This window comes from Pieris napi, chromosome 24 (assembly GCF_905475465.1).
Source record: "Pieris napi chromosome 24, ilPieNapi1.2, whole genome shotgun sequence".
In the NCBI taxonomy this organism is placed as follows: Eukaryota; Metazoa; Arthropoda; class Insecta; order Lepidoptera; family Pieridae; genus Pieris; species Pieris napi.
Window position 1 is genome coordinate 5,661,433 of NC_062257.1, and position 16,981 is coordinate 5,678,413.

Genomic DNA, 16,981 nt, shown 5'->3' on the forward strand with positions numbered 1-16,981 from the left:
AATATAATGTTATATATATATATCTATAATATATATTTATAAATTATATAATATTTAGTTATTTTTATTTTATTTATTTAGTTTATTGTATTGTCACCAAAATCCAAAGTGTATACAAAATTTCAGATTAATCGGTTGACAGGAAGAGGGTGAAATTTGAATTACTAAATTTGACCCAAGAATAAAACAAACGGGGTGAGCTAAATAAAACCGTTTAAAAAAAGAGTGTGTGTGTACTTATGTACACGCGTTAGAAGTTATACATCTTTGGCGTATGGAAAGAAATAACTAAAATGCAGTAGTGATTAACGATAAATATTAAAATTAATCAATAAAATTATTAGTAGTAAATACTATCACCGTCGTATATGAAATTGATTTAATAAAAACACCAAAATAATATTTTTTTATTCACACTGTTTAATTGTACTGTTACGACTTACGAAACACGTGTTCTAAATATAAAAATACTAGAATATACAACTTGAACATAGTTATTATCGATTTTTATGCCACCTAGAATTAACTTCATTCTGTTAATTTTGTGTAACGGTGCGCGCGCATCGTAAAATTTCACTCTCACCAATTTTTCATAACGCGCCGAAAGAAGTTAACTTCAAAAATTATTTTGTATTGATACTGTAAAATCAATCATTACCATCGCCCGAACCCAATAACCTATGTCAATCCGTTTTTGATAGAAATCTAAATCCACGTGTTGTAATAAGTGTGCCAATAACCAATCGACGGATTGTAATAGCCATCTGTCGATACAAGCTATCCATGGGAAGTCCGATCGGTGTCTGTGGATTGACCTTTGTATAAAAATGACAGTTGACGAAAGCTCGATTTCAACAGTTAATTATTTTAACAGATTTTAACTTACACCAGTTTTTTAAATAATTAAAAGAGCTGTTTGTTATGTTTTAAACATAGACATGTATATTTTAATACTATTTTATGGTTTTATTTACTTTATTTGGTTTACATTGATTATGAAATATGAAAACTCGGTAAAATGGAACGACAAAGAGCATTTAAACACAAAAATGGATTGTCTTCGTAGGGTTTGATTATTGGGATGCAGATAGGAGATCGATCGACTGTCACGGATCTCAGATTATTTTCAATCTGAGATTACAAATCGGGCGTAAGTGATAAGGATGTCCCAAAAATAATATTTTATTTTTTAGACAATTTTTTTGTTTTAATTTTTTTATGATACAGCATACAACTCTTAATTTTCACCCCTCTACGATCAACCCGTATTTTTTATATAGGAGATAGTTATTTTTATTGAACTAAAACAATGTTTCCTAGAAATAATATGCATGGCAAAACAACTTTTGCCGGGTCGGCTAATCAATAAAATTTCGTAAGTTAAATATTATAAAACGAAAAAACATTTAGAATCTCCAACGATAAAAATAACACAATTATGAACAAATCGAGGAAATGTTGATCGAATCGTCGACAGAAAAATGTCTAAATACATCCGAAGCTATTAAGACACATCGTTCTCACTCGTATTGGTTTTACGAGCTACTAACTAGCTACAACACTTATAATATATAGTTTTTATAAAAATCTCGAACAGGTCACTGTTTTAGCAGACTCACTTACTGACTCATTATCTGATAGAATTAATATAAGCCAATAGAATCCAAGATGTTCACAATAACCTCATACAGAATCTGATAGATAGCCTGGTATATAGTACCGGTGCTTTCCTCGCTCCACGAAGATCGCAATACAGCGAGGAAATTCTGCCATTAAAGGTACACTGCCACAGGGATTATTTTTTTTTTTAATTATTTTTAATGTTCTTTTATTATTACTACTTGTTATAACTGATATAAGGGAATTCATTCCCAAGGTTTAAAAATCAGCAGAATTTTCCAAATTTCCAAAATACAAAACACTAAACTATACATATCCAGAGCCTAATATATTTGGTAGTGGGCTGATTAATTTAAAGAAAACCTTGTTATGTAATGTAATTAATAAAATAAATTTTGGAAGTGTATTTTTTATTGAATTTTTAATTTTATAATAATTTGTCATATATTTTAAAAAATATAGCTAATAACATATTCTGCAGATATAGCATTATATTTGATATGATGAACAATAAATAAGCTATAAATACTGACATGACATTAAGATATATTTTTTGCTGTAATAATTAATACGTAATTCATAAAGTGCGACTCCTTATAAAGGTACGTACATAAGTTACGCGAGAATATGTGAAATTGTATGCATTTAATGAATTAATAAATTATTCATTATCTGTTATCAGCAATCTAACGAACGGAATGTACGATTTCTAAGAATTCCTTACGTGAGCAGTCGTTTCAATTTTGTCGTTAATATAGATACAAAATTTTAATGATAACGACAGAATATAATTAAAATAAAATCTTAATGATATATCGTTATTTGTTGTGTAAAAATAGGAAGATCTTTGATTAAGTGTATAAAATACATCAAAAGAATTTGTTTTATTTTTAGTTTTTCCTATTCGCATGAATTTTTGTCTCTGTATCCATGATTATTTTCGGACTAGGAATTCTTCCTACTCTGATCGCTTGCTCACTGCTGAGCGTCCTGATACTCTGCTGCACATCTCCAAGATCCAGGTTTAATGATACGTCGTGTTGGACTGCATCCCCTTGGTCTATTTCTATTATCCCGGTTAATATCGGATGTTGATGGTTGTCTATGTGAAATATTGCAACACTCCAGAATGCTTGTAAACCGATGACATTCCTTTAGAATGGTCGTAGGTACGATCCCCGGCTGTGCACCAATGGACTTTCTTTCTATGTGCGCATTTAACATTCGCATTCGTGAAGGAAAACATCGTGAGGAAACCGACATGTCTTAGACCCAAAAAGTCGACGGCGTGCGTCAGGCACTGGAGGCTGATTATCTACTTGCCTATTAGATTTAAAAATGATCATGAAATTCAGAAATCTGAGGCCAAGACCTAAAGAGGTTGTAGCGCCACTGATTTTTCAAAATGCAATAAATACTGGAGTCATTCATTGTCTTCTCAACTTCTTTCTCTTTTTCCTTCTCCTCCTAAAACGCCACCTTTCTGCCTCTAAATAAATTCAATGTACCAGGGTAATATGAGACCATAGGAGGTTGTTTTAGAATTAAATATAAATTCTTATTTACGTTTGTCCTGTATTACTTTCTAATATCTCAGGAAGGGAGAGACGCTGACAAATTGCCATACAATTGGACTAGACGTACCCCTCGTATTCTGAAGCAAAAACAACGCATTACATCCCGTCAACAGAAATAGAAAATTATATATGTGCTGGTGTTTCTTTTTATTATTGATTTTATTGGATAAAGGGAGTTAAAAGTATAAAAGTTCAATTTAATTTAAAGAACACGCGATGCATTCCATTAAAGTACAATTTGCATTTTGAGTGCCATTATCTATTTATCAATTTTTAACTATCATTAGCCTCCGCGAACTTAGTTTCTCCTTATAGTCCAGTCAGTCAAGACAATTAATTCATTATTATTCCAAAAGTTTTCAAATTTTGATGTAAGGTCGGGAGTGGTATTAAAACAAACTATAAAATTTTGCAACCTGCTCTGCGGTCCGGAACATTGTTAAAAATGCAATAAATGATAATTTGCTCAGTTCTTGAGACCAAAATTCCAAAAGTTCTGCAAAGTTGGAGTGGTGTTAAATATATTATTTTACATCACGTGTCAAATTTGCAACCAATTTAAGTGTACGGAACATTTTTTGTTATTAAAAATTAATGTTTTTCTTTATTAAACTGAAGGAAAACGTTCCAAAAGTTCTGCAAATTTGACAGATATATCGAAAATAAAATAAATAACAAAAAATGTTCCGTACACTTAGGTTGGTTGCAAATTTTATACGTGATATGAAATATTATATCGAAAACTTCCCCAAGTTTGCAGAACTTTTGGAATTTTTTTCACGACCATACAGCAAAAATTAATTTAATTGCAATTTTAACAATGTTCCGGACTGCGGACAAGGTTGCAAAATTAGATTTATTGTCGTCCCAATGTACCATTCACTTGACCGAAGTTTGAAAACTTTTGGAATTATTATCAAATTTTCGATTTCGAATGTCTATAATGACTGGTCTATTAATGTGATTTTACTTAGCCTACCTTTTTAGTACATACCAACACATGGCACATTTGCTATGCTATTTAGACTTTATCGGAATAAAAACTTATCAGTTTTTCTATCGACAAAAACAATCTAAAAAATGGTTAAACGGCGCTGTTTAGTTAAAAGGCTAGGCTGTTAATTGAACGGCTTATTTAACCAGTTCGCTGCGACATATATATATGTAATATATTATATGTATTTAATAATTCGCTGATTTAAAGCTGTGCTTAACCACTAAAAACACTAATAACATCTCTGATGTACGAAAAAAGTGCGTGCGTTCAAAGAAGACAGGTCAGAAGTGAAACTTCTTTGGCAAACTAATTTTTAAGTCTTGTTCATATTTATACAATTAATCTAAAAATTTCCGAGACTTAGAGCGAGGGAAAAAGGAAGATATGTTAGGAAATTTATGAATTCAATTGTCATTAAAATATTAAAGTGTCGAAAATTAATACAAATGATAAATTTAATTTTTTAAATTTATTTCTTCGATAATATGCCACGTGTTTGGCATTTTAATTTACAATTTGTCATTTGAAATTTCAATAAATTATTTTGCATTCGCAATCGGTCTCAATCGCTCTCTTCTCTACCTTTTCTTCGACAAAAACGCTGCACATCTTCGTGACGTATCCATAAAAATCATGCGCCTAAAGAAGTTTCACTTCAAAAATAAGATTAAATCTTAAACAACTAAATATGGATTTACGTAATGAATTGCTTTAGATGCAATTTTTCACGGCACGCATGTCGTGTTAATGCATCATAACACTTTAGCAACCATTTATCATGCGATGCTAATGTGAGAATGAACCAGCTGATCTGCGTCATGTACTTAGGAGCCCCATCAGGTGATGACTGGTTTCGTCGCTTTTAGCGCTTTCTCAAACTACTTTATCACCTCCCAGAATCACTGCCGTGGAAGGGGCAGGTGATTAAATTTTGCAGTTGTGCATTCAAAGGGAGAGTTTAGACAACAATTATAAAAAAAAATGTGTGCGTGTACTAGGTGTACACACGTAAGAAGTGAAACTTCTTTATGACCTTATTTTTCGAAAAATGATCTACTATATACAACTTAACGAAATTGGTTAACAAAAGGCTTTTATTATCATAGACATGAATACAAAACAATTATTTCATTTTACCTTATAACTACTAAGATTATTACAGAATTTCATTAATTGTAATAGAATTATTACTATCATTGTTATCGTTATTATATATTTTTGTTATTAATGGCTTCGAATCTCTTCGGATCAACCGTGGTAGGGACAAGAAAAAGATGGCGCGTAACCGAAAAAGTGACGATTTGCTACAAAATTTCTCCCATACGTCGATAAAAAATTCATTCTAACGCCGATAAAGAAGTTTGACTTCAAAAAGCAACATGGCGCGTAACCGAAAAACGTGACGATTTGCTACAAAATTTCTCCCATACGTCGATAAAGAACTTTCATTCCAACGCCGATAAAGAAGTTTGACTTCAAAAAGCAACATGGCGCGAAACGGAAAAGTGTGACGCGTAACGAAAAAATGTTACACTAAATTTTTTTCCAACCCCGATAAAGAAGTTTCACTTCAATAACTTATTTATCTATTTCTTAACAATTATTCTTATTTGTTTTAATATTTACTATGTTCTTACTGCTATTAATTTATACTATTATTTTTTTCTACCAAGTATTATTATTGTTTCATTCTAAAAATGATGAAAGTAAATTTTTACAATGCGCGCACATACCGTCACAAAAAACCGACACCCTGAAGTTAGCTATAGTCTAGATTTTAGTTTTTTCTATTTTTAGTGTCGTTTTTTCTACAAACGTAGAATAAAAGTTTTGAAAAGATTTTTATCTTGTTACGCTAAAGAAGTATAACTAACTTCTAACGCGTATACATAAATACACGTTTTTTTTTATTGTATCTTTCACAGTTCATATATGTTTAAATTGCTTTGTTATGTCAAAGTATATCACTTCTTGCGCTCACCTTATGTAAAAAAAAACTCATAACTTTTTTCGCGATTTTTAATTCGTTTTTGTGTTAGTTTTTTAAACATAAATTCAGTCATCGAGTGTATTTTTAGAATTCTTTATGTCTCCGGACGCGCTGCCCTTTTACTATTAACAGACGATATGTCACCATTACAAAGATGTTTTATAGATAGATAGATATTTTCGTTCAGTCGCTTGACATTTTCAATTTATGACTCATAATCGTTAATATATGGGTTTTTATTTTACTAGCCACGTGGATAGACGTTAGGTTTGACTGCTATTTTGTAATACAAGATGAAAAAAATTACACAGATACATACAGAAAGAAATATATATATTTGTGTCTGACAAAACACTGCGATTTAGCAGAATACGAAATTCCACACGTCCGTCGTTGTACAAGTGAACGTTCAAAGGCAGTTTCACTACCAATTCTTAAAAGGCCGGCAACGCACTCGCGAACCCTCTAGCGTTGTGTCCATGGGACACTTAACTTTCTTTCAGGTTACCACCGGATTGCCCCCTATTCTATAAAAAAAAGCAAATTTCTTAAATATTTTTTTACCATGTTACTAGGGCAACAGAATTTAGAGGAGATAAACCCACCAAATAAAAATTGCAAATTTAATAAAACATCTTTCTTTGTTCCAGGTGTTGAAATACTGCGAGCACCTGCACGGAAAATGGTACTTCAGCGAAATACGCGCGATCTTCTCCAGACGTTATTTGCTGCAGAACACGGCCATCGAGATGTTCCTTGCCAGCAGAAGTAAGTTACTCTTAATATTTTTAAAGTTATACTTCTTTAGGCGCGTTATGAAAAATTGATGAGAGTGAAATTTTACGATGACACACAATTAACAGAATGAAATTGCCCACGGAAGATGCTACGGCATTGGACATAATTTAAAAACAACTTTCGAATAATAATAGAATTTATGTTACACTTAATGTAAGAGAATAATAATAAATATTGATTTATTTAATTTTTCAAATGTAAACTGAACTTTATTGACTACTAGCTGACCTGGCTAACTTCGTTCCGCCCTACAACCTTATAATATCGTTGTTACTTTAATTTAACTTATTTTAGGATTTCATTAATGTTAAGTATTACATTAATACAACTTTTTTGCAAATACAGAAATGTTTTATTGCTTGCCATTGCGAAAGAAGAATGGCAGTTTTACACATTAGGCATCTTCTCTCTAGCGTCAATATGGCGATACTGCATGTTAAGCACTTTCTGATATCCAACATCTTTTGATCAGGATCAAAGCATGGTTATGCATCTCCTCATTCACCTCAAGATCGGAATTTCTTGAACTGACACGAATTCGACGTAAAATGATGCGTAGTTTTGGCACCATATGGTTTTTGCATTCGTAAAATTAATTAATTAATTTATTGTTATTCGATAACTTATCCGATATTTTATTGCTTATTCTGCTATTCGGGACGGAAAGAAATCCAACAAATCAAAAACCATGGCCACCGGTCCAGCCGCTCTCGAGTTATAAGTGTTGTAACAAACACGACTTTCTTTTATATACATATATAGATATAGATATAGATATAGATATAGATATAGATAATGACTCCTTTTCCAGTCTTTGATTATTTAATTGTAATTATTTGCATGAAATCAAAAACTATTTTAAATAATGCCAAAGAAGTATAACTTCTTACGCGCGTACATAAGTACACGCACCTTTTTTTTGGCAAATAATGAATTTTTTTTTTCCTAATTCAGATTGAGATTTCTCAGATCTCTCAAAATAGGTTTGTTTTAGACAAAACTGTTTGAACCAAATCTCTTCATACAACTTTTTTTTTTAAATTAGGCATCGTACCTAAAGGTGTATATGCTAGAAGCTTAGAGCCCAATTTATGTTTTTTTGATACTACATGTGTGCCCACGTCCATTGTTTTGTGGGAACTTATTTTCTTCGCCTCTGCTTGAAATGAATAATATTCGCCCTAGTTTTACTCTTTTTCATCCCTACCTGTGTTAGTCTTCATTGGCCCATGTTCAGGAAGAGAAGTTCACTACGTTCTTGAGTCTCTGGTGTAGTGAAGTGTAAAATGTGATGGATCAGTTGAGATCCCTACATCTTCTACCATTCTTCGTGGCGAACTGGTAGAAAATGTACGTTTATAAGTGTACTTGGTTACCTATAAGAATAAAGTTATTCTGATAATTTAATAATAATAGTTGTAATAACAAAATAAATATCAGATCATCCCTTGCCCCTGCGCCATAACACAGACATGTTTTTGTCAAGCTATCACAATTAAAATTGTGTTCCTAGTTTTCGACTCAGGTTGAAATATGCAAATGACATAATCTATATGTACTTGGGAACTATATTGATAATCAATAAAGAACAAATAATACTAAATAATTTAATCGTGATGAGTATAAAACAACTTATTAATCCATAGTAGTATGTTAAAGAAAAAATAATAGGCAAATTTATAATTATCACTGTATATTTTTTCAGCCTCAATATTCTTCGCATTCCCGGACCAGACGACGGTGAAGAAGGTGATAAAAGCTTTGCCTCGAGTCGGAGTTGGTATCAAGTACGGCATTCCACAGACCAGGTAAGTCAATTTTAAAAGCTACATATAATAACAATATTTCTCTGGATATGGCGTGAATAAAAATTTATAATAGCGACATCTAGTGGCAGTATTTAAAACTATACGCAATGAATTACACAAGCGTTGCGTGGGAAACTGTTTAAGATCCGAAAAGTATGCCATAGAGGGCGCTACTTGGATAACATATACATTATAATATAAAGATTTTACCTGACAAATAGGTTGCACGATTATTACCTTACAAATTGTCTAAATTATGTAAATTATGTGATAGAAATAGTTATATGACCATTATCCATAGTTAAGCATTAAATTTGACTAATATTATTTAAGAGTTTCTGCTAATTTAATATTTAAAATTTATAATAGCGTCACCTTGTGGCAGTATACGGATATATGCGAAGCGAAATAGTCGCGCATTGCAAATGATCAAAGTTTCGTTGGAGGTGCGATAGAGGGCGGCCTTTTCATTAACTAGTGTCTTATTTATTACTTTAAATGCGTTTATTTTAGATTTAGATAGTTTCATTATGGCGTTGTGGTTGTGCCTAATGTTGTGGTTCAGATACAATTTTATACACAAATTGTTATTATAATATTTGGTTTGTTATCCTTCAATGTTCTGTTATTTTTATTATTTTATTCTCAAAGGCGGTAAAGAAATGAAAAACAGTCTTATAACAACCTTGTATTTGATTCACACATTATTATTTATAATACTTTATTTTAATATTTGTTATAAACATCACAGAAGTTATAAATATAATATAAAATTAATTCTAAACCGATAAAATTAGCAACAGTCATACGTTACCTAAACTAATTAACATTTGTACGAAATATTATAAAAATATACTTAACTAGTGCTTAGTTAACGTCACCTATTAACACAATATCACTATCACATTGGAATGTAGCAGTCAAATTCGCCGCGTTACTCGTAATACTGATAATAAACTATACTAAAATCTAATCACATTTTCCAGTCGGTAAAATATTCTTTTATTGAGAAATCATAGACATTTAAAACAGCGCCATCTCGTATTACAAAGCAGAAGCTCATTCGCGTTGCTCAACAGTCTTTTCGTGGGTCCACCTGTTGTCAAACAAATTATTGCTCTTTTCAAGGCACACAGCAGCCCCGGCGCTATGCCGTCGCTGTACCACAGTACCCTCAACCGTTGACTTCTTCTCACATCCGATCTCCGGATCTGCGTCTTTTTTATCATCGTTAAATTGCTTCATAATCTCAGTCAAACTCTTCCCTTTGGTTTCCGGTAGGAACAAATAGCAGTACGCTGCACCTAGCAACGCACAGATACCGAAAAGGTACAATGTTCCATTACTAGTGAGGTAGTACTCCAGCTGGGGATACGTCTTTATGTTGAAGAAGATCAACATGTATGCGCAACATGCCGTAGCCCCGGACATGACGCCACGGATGTCTTGCGGATAGAGCTCTCCAGACATGATCCACGGCAGCTGTAGGAAGCCGACCATACTGACTGATACGTGGAGTAGGACGCACGCCAACTTCACTAGTGGTGGCCCCCGTAACGAGTCGCATACAGCAGCACCAAGCATAGTTATGCCTAGAAGCAATCCGGATGTTGCTGCTAAAGTTTTACGCCTAAAACTGTTGATCAAACACGCGCCAACAGCTCCCATGAACACTCTTACTCCCCCTACTATTATAGAAGCAGTGAACTCATTTACGCTCGTACCAACGGACTTGAAGAAGTCCACAGCATAGTAGAGTATCACATATATCCCTGACATCTCTTGAAACAAGAAGAAACCGATGAGCAATGCAAACGGTTTAAGCACACTCCGGCGTTTGAAGAGCGCGAGTTTTTGGCGAAACGTCATTTCCTCGTCATTCTTGCGGTCTTTGGTGAACTCCATGAGCTCCTGCTGGGCGGTGTTGTTGTTCTGCCGAAGCCAGAACATGGCGTTGTAGGCCTCCTTCATCTGACCTTTGGAGGCGAGCCATAGAGGTGATTCTGGCGCGAAATACATGAGGAACGGTGTGAGAAGGGAGACAGCGGCGCAGATGGCAGCGACTTTCCGCCAATGGACAAATGATCCAAGGGAGTACACTATAAATATTCCGGTGGAGACCAATCCAGGGCCTAAAGCGCTTAATACGCCACGCTTTTCCGCTGTTGTGATCTCCGCTACGTAGATGTAGGAGACCGTTGACATACCTGTAATGTTTATTGATAATGTTAATATGCAACTAAATAAATTTATAGATAAAGTATTATTTCATCAATCAGAGGCGACACGCTCGATACTTAGCGTGACAGATTTAATTTCACCTATTTCCTTTATATAGCAAGTTATGCAGAAAAAATATATTCCCATCGGTCATACTATGTTGATACCATTATTATTATCTGTTACATTGTGATCATTTCAAAAATCAATTTGTAAAAAATACTATCCTTTAAGTAAATAAATCAGTGGCGCTACAACCTTCTTTAGGTCTGGGCCTCAAATTTCTGAATCTGTTTCATGATCATTTTTCATAGTAGGTGATCAGCCTCCTGTGCCTGACACACGCCGTCGACTTTTTGGGTCTAAGACATGTCGGTTTCCTCACGATGTTTTCCTTCACCGTTCGAATGTTACGCACACAGAAATTCCATTGGTGCACAGCCGGGGATTGAACCTACGACCTCAGGGATGTGAGTAGCACGCTGAAGCCACTCTGAGTAATTTGTATTTATAAAATGCTTCAAGTAATTTTCAAACTGGTGACATTCCTACGCCTAAAAAACGAAATCTAATTAAACATACCTATAGTGAATCCTGTGATGAACCTCCCAACACAAAGGAAGATGTAAGTCTCCGAGAAGGCGATGACAAGCCAACCCACAAGGTTTGGTAGAACTATTGACTGCAGGAGTAGCTTTCTACCCACTGCATCAACCATCATCCCACCTAGCAGAGCACCGATCGGATTTGATATCACACCCAAGCTCGCTGAAAAGAGTTAAAATAAAATGTTTATTATGGAACATAAGATACATGTATCACTTATTCCACGTCATTAAATTTGAATTTGTAGGCATCCCTACTCATCGGCAAAGAAGACAGAGGGTGTAGGCCGAGAGAATAAGCCGGCGTAGAAAACTTAAAAAGAGTTAGAATATATGAAAGTTGTGTTTGGATTATACTAAAGCTTTTGACTGGGTATATCACAAAAATTTCAATATCGGAGAAAGTTAATAAGAAAATTTCCATAGCAGAACCAATTGATGACGTGGAATGTTGGATGATTACCAACCATGGCACGTCATACACGTTAGTATTAATAGCTGTCCGCAGTGCGTTAGAACGCAAATGTGCAGATTTTTGTAACACATACATAAGAATGTGAGGAATGGCAAGTATCTCATGACAAAAATTATGAAATTTAACGCGACCACCCATAAGGGTTGTAGCACCCAATGGGAAGTGACAGAATAGTATGCTAAAACTCTTCTTTATTCTTCTCATTCAAGACGTATTGTACATTATATAGTTATTATTAAGTCTGTCTTAAGTAGATTTCTTATAAAAAACAAAACTTATAGATTTTTTACAATACTAAAAATTTCTTCTAATAGAGAATTATATATATAACTAGCTGACCCGGCAAACATTTGCTTTTCCATGTATATCATGTGTAGGGGTGAAAATTAGGGGTTGTATCTACTTTTGTATGCTGTATCATAAAAAAATAAAAACAAATTTTGTTTAAAAAAAAATTGGGGACAACCCTTAACACTTAGGGGTATGAAAGATAGATAGTAGCCGATTCTCAGACCTACTGAATATGCATATAAAATTTGATAACAATCGGTCAAGCCGTTTTGGAGGAGTATGGCAACTAACATTGTGACACGAGAATTTTATATAAGAAGAATTTTATATATTAGACTAGCAGACCTGGCAAACGTCGTTTTGCCATGTATATCATTTATTATAAAAATTAGGGGTTGTATGTATTTTTTAATGCTGTATCATAAAAAAATTAATCTAAAAATTAAAAAAAATTAGGGGTGGACTACCCTTAACTCTTAGGGGTATGAAAGATAGATAGTAGCCAATTCTCAGACCTACTGTATATGCATATAAAATTTGATAAAAATCGGTCAAACCGTTTCGGAGGAGTATGGTAACTAACATTGTGACACGAGAATTTTATATAAGATTAAATTAACTTACCAATCCATGAGCTTTGTTCGTAAGTTATCTGTGGATATTCATGCGTGTACTGGGGCAGCAGAACCGCGGAGAAGCCTTGACAGAACCCGACTGATATGTTGATAGACTGCGCTGCCAACGCCGCCAAAACCTAAAAACAATTGTCATTTATTGACATAACTTTTACACATTTAATACAACAATTTTTTACCGGATTGAAGTTATGTATTTGCAATTATTTTACATAATTTAATTTTTTAATTTTTGATTTTTTTTAATTTTTGATTTTTTTTAAATTTTTAATTTTAATTTTTTTTTAATTTTTAATTATGTAAAATAATTGCAAATACATAACTTCAATCCGGTAAAAAATTGTTTTACTAAAAACAAATTCCAATTAACTTCTTCCTTCCTATCCGCTACACTTGACAGAGCGATCGTGATATGAACTAGTGTTAATAGAAGAAGCAGATGCGCTTCACGACGTTTCACCATCGTTGCTTTAGAGCTCAATTTGCTGCACTGATTCCAATTAACACTGAACAATATATCCAAATAACGTTACGTACTTCTAAAAACATCATCTGTACATCCGAGCCCGAAGAAAGCTAAATTCGAATATTTGTGTATAAATAGTCCAGGCCTGGCGTAACTCAATGGAGACCATTGACATTGTGTTTCGCGCGTAAACACGGGAACTATGCCAACATTTTTATCCAAGTGAATACGGTTTTGAAACGTGATCGAAATGTCGCCGCCAGCTAGCTTGATTAGCCGTTCAATTAACGGCCTAGCCTTTTAACTAAACGGCGCCGTTTAACTAGCGGCCTGATATTCAGCCGTAGCGTTTGTTACATTTAATAAACTATGATCCCGAACCAATTCGACTTAGGGTCCTTCAAAAGAGCGTACCAATTCTTAAAAGGCCGGCAACGCACTCGCGAGCCCTCTAGCATTGAGAGTGTCCATGGGCGGCGGTATCACTTAACATCAGGTGAGCCTCCCGCCCGTTTGCCCCCCGTTCTATAAAAAATACTGGCTGGCTAATGCTTAGGCCATTCTTACGATAGAGTCATTATTTGGTAGAAATAAAAGATGAAACATCTGATTTAAAAAATATTTCTTTCTAATTAAATTGCTTGCGTCAAATTCACATTATTATTGTCACTACACTCTTCCATTGTACTTGTTGTTTTTCATGAAACTTTGGAAAACACCATCCAATTCGAGTTTGAAAGTGGCAGAAAGTGGAATTAAATTTAAATTCAACAGGCTAGGCAAGTAATGAAACGTCATCGATCCAAGTCATTTGCCTAGCTGTTTTATGAACTGAACATCTTTCAGGCCGCTAGTTAAACGGCGCTGTTTAGTTAAAAGGCTAGGCTGTTAATTGAACGGCTATTTAAGCTAGTTGACTGCGACAGATACACGTGGTGTTTAATGGGTGTGTTTCAGCGGATGTAAACATCTTGAGGAAAATCACGTTGATGAAATTATCAGATCCATGAAAGTGTAGAGGAAGGCTCCAAGGCTGTTTGCTCACGCAGGCTTACTTAGTTTTATAAGTGGTGATTACATAACGCCCGAACTCAATAACCTATCTCAATCCATCTAAGATAGAAAACTTAATCCAAATCATGTAAAAAGTGTGCCAATAACCAATCGACGGATTGTAATAGCCATCTGTGGATACAAGCTATCCATGGGAGGTCGGATCGGTGTCTGTGGATAGACCTTTGCATGAAAATGACAGTTGACGAAAGCTCGATTCCAACAGTTAATTATTTTAATAGATTTTAACTTACACCAGTTTTATAATAAAAAAATCTGTTTGTTATGTTTTAAACATAGACATGTATGTTTTAATGTTATTTGTACAGTTTTATTTATTTTATTTGGTTTACATTGATTATAAAATATGAGTACGACAAAGAGCATTTTATCCGTCGCCAAAACGAATTGTCTTCGTAGGGTTTGGTTATTGGGATGCAGATAGGAGATCGATCGACTATCACGGTCTGATCTCAGATTGTTTTCAATCTGAGATTGATTATTGGGTTCGGTCGTAAGTCGAATTGGTACGGAAATACTTCAGTGGGCAGTGATGAGTGGTCGTCCATTTTAATGGGCGTGCGTGCTAAATGGGTAATTTATATATTAAATATGATGTTGATCGAGTTGACAGGCGTTTATGTAACTTGAGCGTTTATGTATAATATAGGTGTAACAACCGGAACGATATGAGACGCTACACGGTTATGGTGCCCTGGTACTTTGATCTCAATTTTTTTCACGTTTATTTAAGATTTATTTGTGTGTTCTAACTATTTTTAGTTTTTGTTTTGAAGTGAATAACAAAAAACGCATGCGCATCTCGAATGTCAATGTTACAGTCTAAAAATCCCGTAATGTTGCCCTATAGTTTGGCCTCAGAATGCATATATATATATATTTCTATGACTGCTGTATTTAATTCAATTTACACATAAGTTGTGTGTATGAAATTTAGAACTTAAAAACAGGTCCTTATAGATTTTGAGTCAGTCAATTAGTATACATAACAATAATAATAAAAAATTATAAAATAAAATTGCTTTATAATGCAATATTTACAAAGTTTTAATGTAGCTCATGTAAATAGTAAATAAACAATATTGTCCTAGACATCATTTGATAAATATGATGATTTTAAAGTCAGAATTGATAAAGTCCTAAGCGTGGAGATTGTAAAACATTCATTGTTGTATAGAATAAACAAAGTTGATTAACGAAATGATATATAATTCCACTTCGGAACAAACCAGTGATTAACTTACACGCAAATTTAATGACAGGATTATACGCGAACAACAGGAAACTTTTACAATACAATCATTAAAATTAAAAATCTCTTCATATAATTTTAGCAAAAACAAAATAAAAGGTGTCAGATTTGGTGAACAAGAAGAGTTTTAGCCAAATTTAAATTTAATTTAAAAATTAAATTGCGTAAGAACGAAATTCTAAATTTGAATTAAATATTCAAAATGTGCCCCAAATTTAAACAATTAAATTTGCGTTAGGTTTTTAAATAAGGAATTATGACTTTGACATTGTTATGAACCCATTTTGTTCCCGTAAATGTTACTTTTAATATGTTACATGAAACGTCAGTCACGGTGGTATGAAAATAAATTTAATGAGAAATTGTCGCGGTTACGGGTAAGACGAGAAAAATCGAGCGTGAACAATAAGTTAAATTTAATAAATTTTAATTAAAATAATCAATTTTGTTTGATTAAACATTTGCTAACATATGTATGGGACATTTTTCGATTGGCCTTAGGGGTCGGGTGTCCCTATTTTTTTACATTATGTTTTTAGAATCAATCCGCAAACTATAGAAGTTGACAATAGACAAAATTTATTCACAGCTATTTAGATGATAATTAATTGATTTATATAGACAAGTGTCCTTTACTCCAATTATACTGAGATAATATTATGAACTTTCAAGAATTTGAGCTAAATGCCTTGAACTGGTTTTATGTACCTAATAATATTGTTTTATTATAAATCGACTGGAACAAAGAAACAAGTTAATACTGGTATTTGATAAGAAACACTGTTGATTCTATTTCATAAAATTAAAGCAGTTATTACTAAAACACTTTCTTAACACTATTTGATAGAAAACAGATGCAAAATGAAGTACATACGTCATTAAATTGTATTTGAGTTACATTCTAAATTTGAATCAATTACGTCTGGCCGTTATTTTAAATAAAAATTAATTTCTTAAAAACTTATTTAAGTTATGTTCCAAATTTGAATACCGTCTTGATGTAAAGTAATTCTAAATTGAAATTTTTTTTCATGATTTTATTCAAATTTGATTAAATTTGGAATGTCCGACTATTAATTGAATTGTTTATTCAATAGCTTTTATAAATGTGAATCCAAAGAATTCAATCGGAATATGGAGTGGCTGAGATGCTTTATATTAATAGATGCAATA

General features: G+C 33.3%; 2 protein-coding genes across 7 annotated transcripts in view; one reads left to right on the forward strand and one right to left on the reverse strand.

The window, feature by feature from the left end:
* Nucleotides 1-16,981, forward strand: part of LOC125061672 (neurobeachin) — a 538,892-nt gene that overhangs the window by 448,025 nt on the left and 73,886 nt on the right. For all 5 annotated transcript variants that reach the window (XM_047667198.1, XM_047667201.1, XM_047667202.1 and 2 more), the window contains 2 exons: nt 6,835-6,952; nt 8,688-8,790. In XM_047667198.1, the coding sequence (XP_047523154.1) occupies nt 6,835-6,952; nt 8,688-8,790 (221 nt within the window). The remainder of the gene's footprint in view (nt 1-6,834; nt 6,953-8,687; nt 8,791-16,981) is intronic.
* Nucleotides 9,466-16,981, reverse strand: part of LOC125061673 (facilitated trehalose transporter Tret1-2 homolog) — a 59,111-nt gene continuing 51,595 nt past the window's right edge. For both annotated transcript variants that reach the window (XM_047667204.1, XM_047667205.1), the window contains exons 3-5: nt 13,006-13,135; nt 11,593-11,778; nt 9,466-10,997 (exon numbers count right to left, since the gene is read on the reverse strand). In XM_047667204.1, the coding sequence (XP_047523160.1) occupies nt 9,850-10,997; nt 11,593-11,778; nt 13,006-13,135 (1,464 nt within the window). In that variant the 3' untranslated portion in view covers nt 9,466-9,849. The remainder of the gene's footprint in view (nt 10,998-11,592; nt 11,779-13,005; nt 13,136-16,981) is intronic.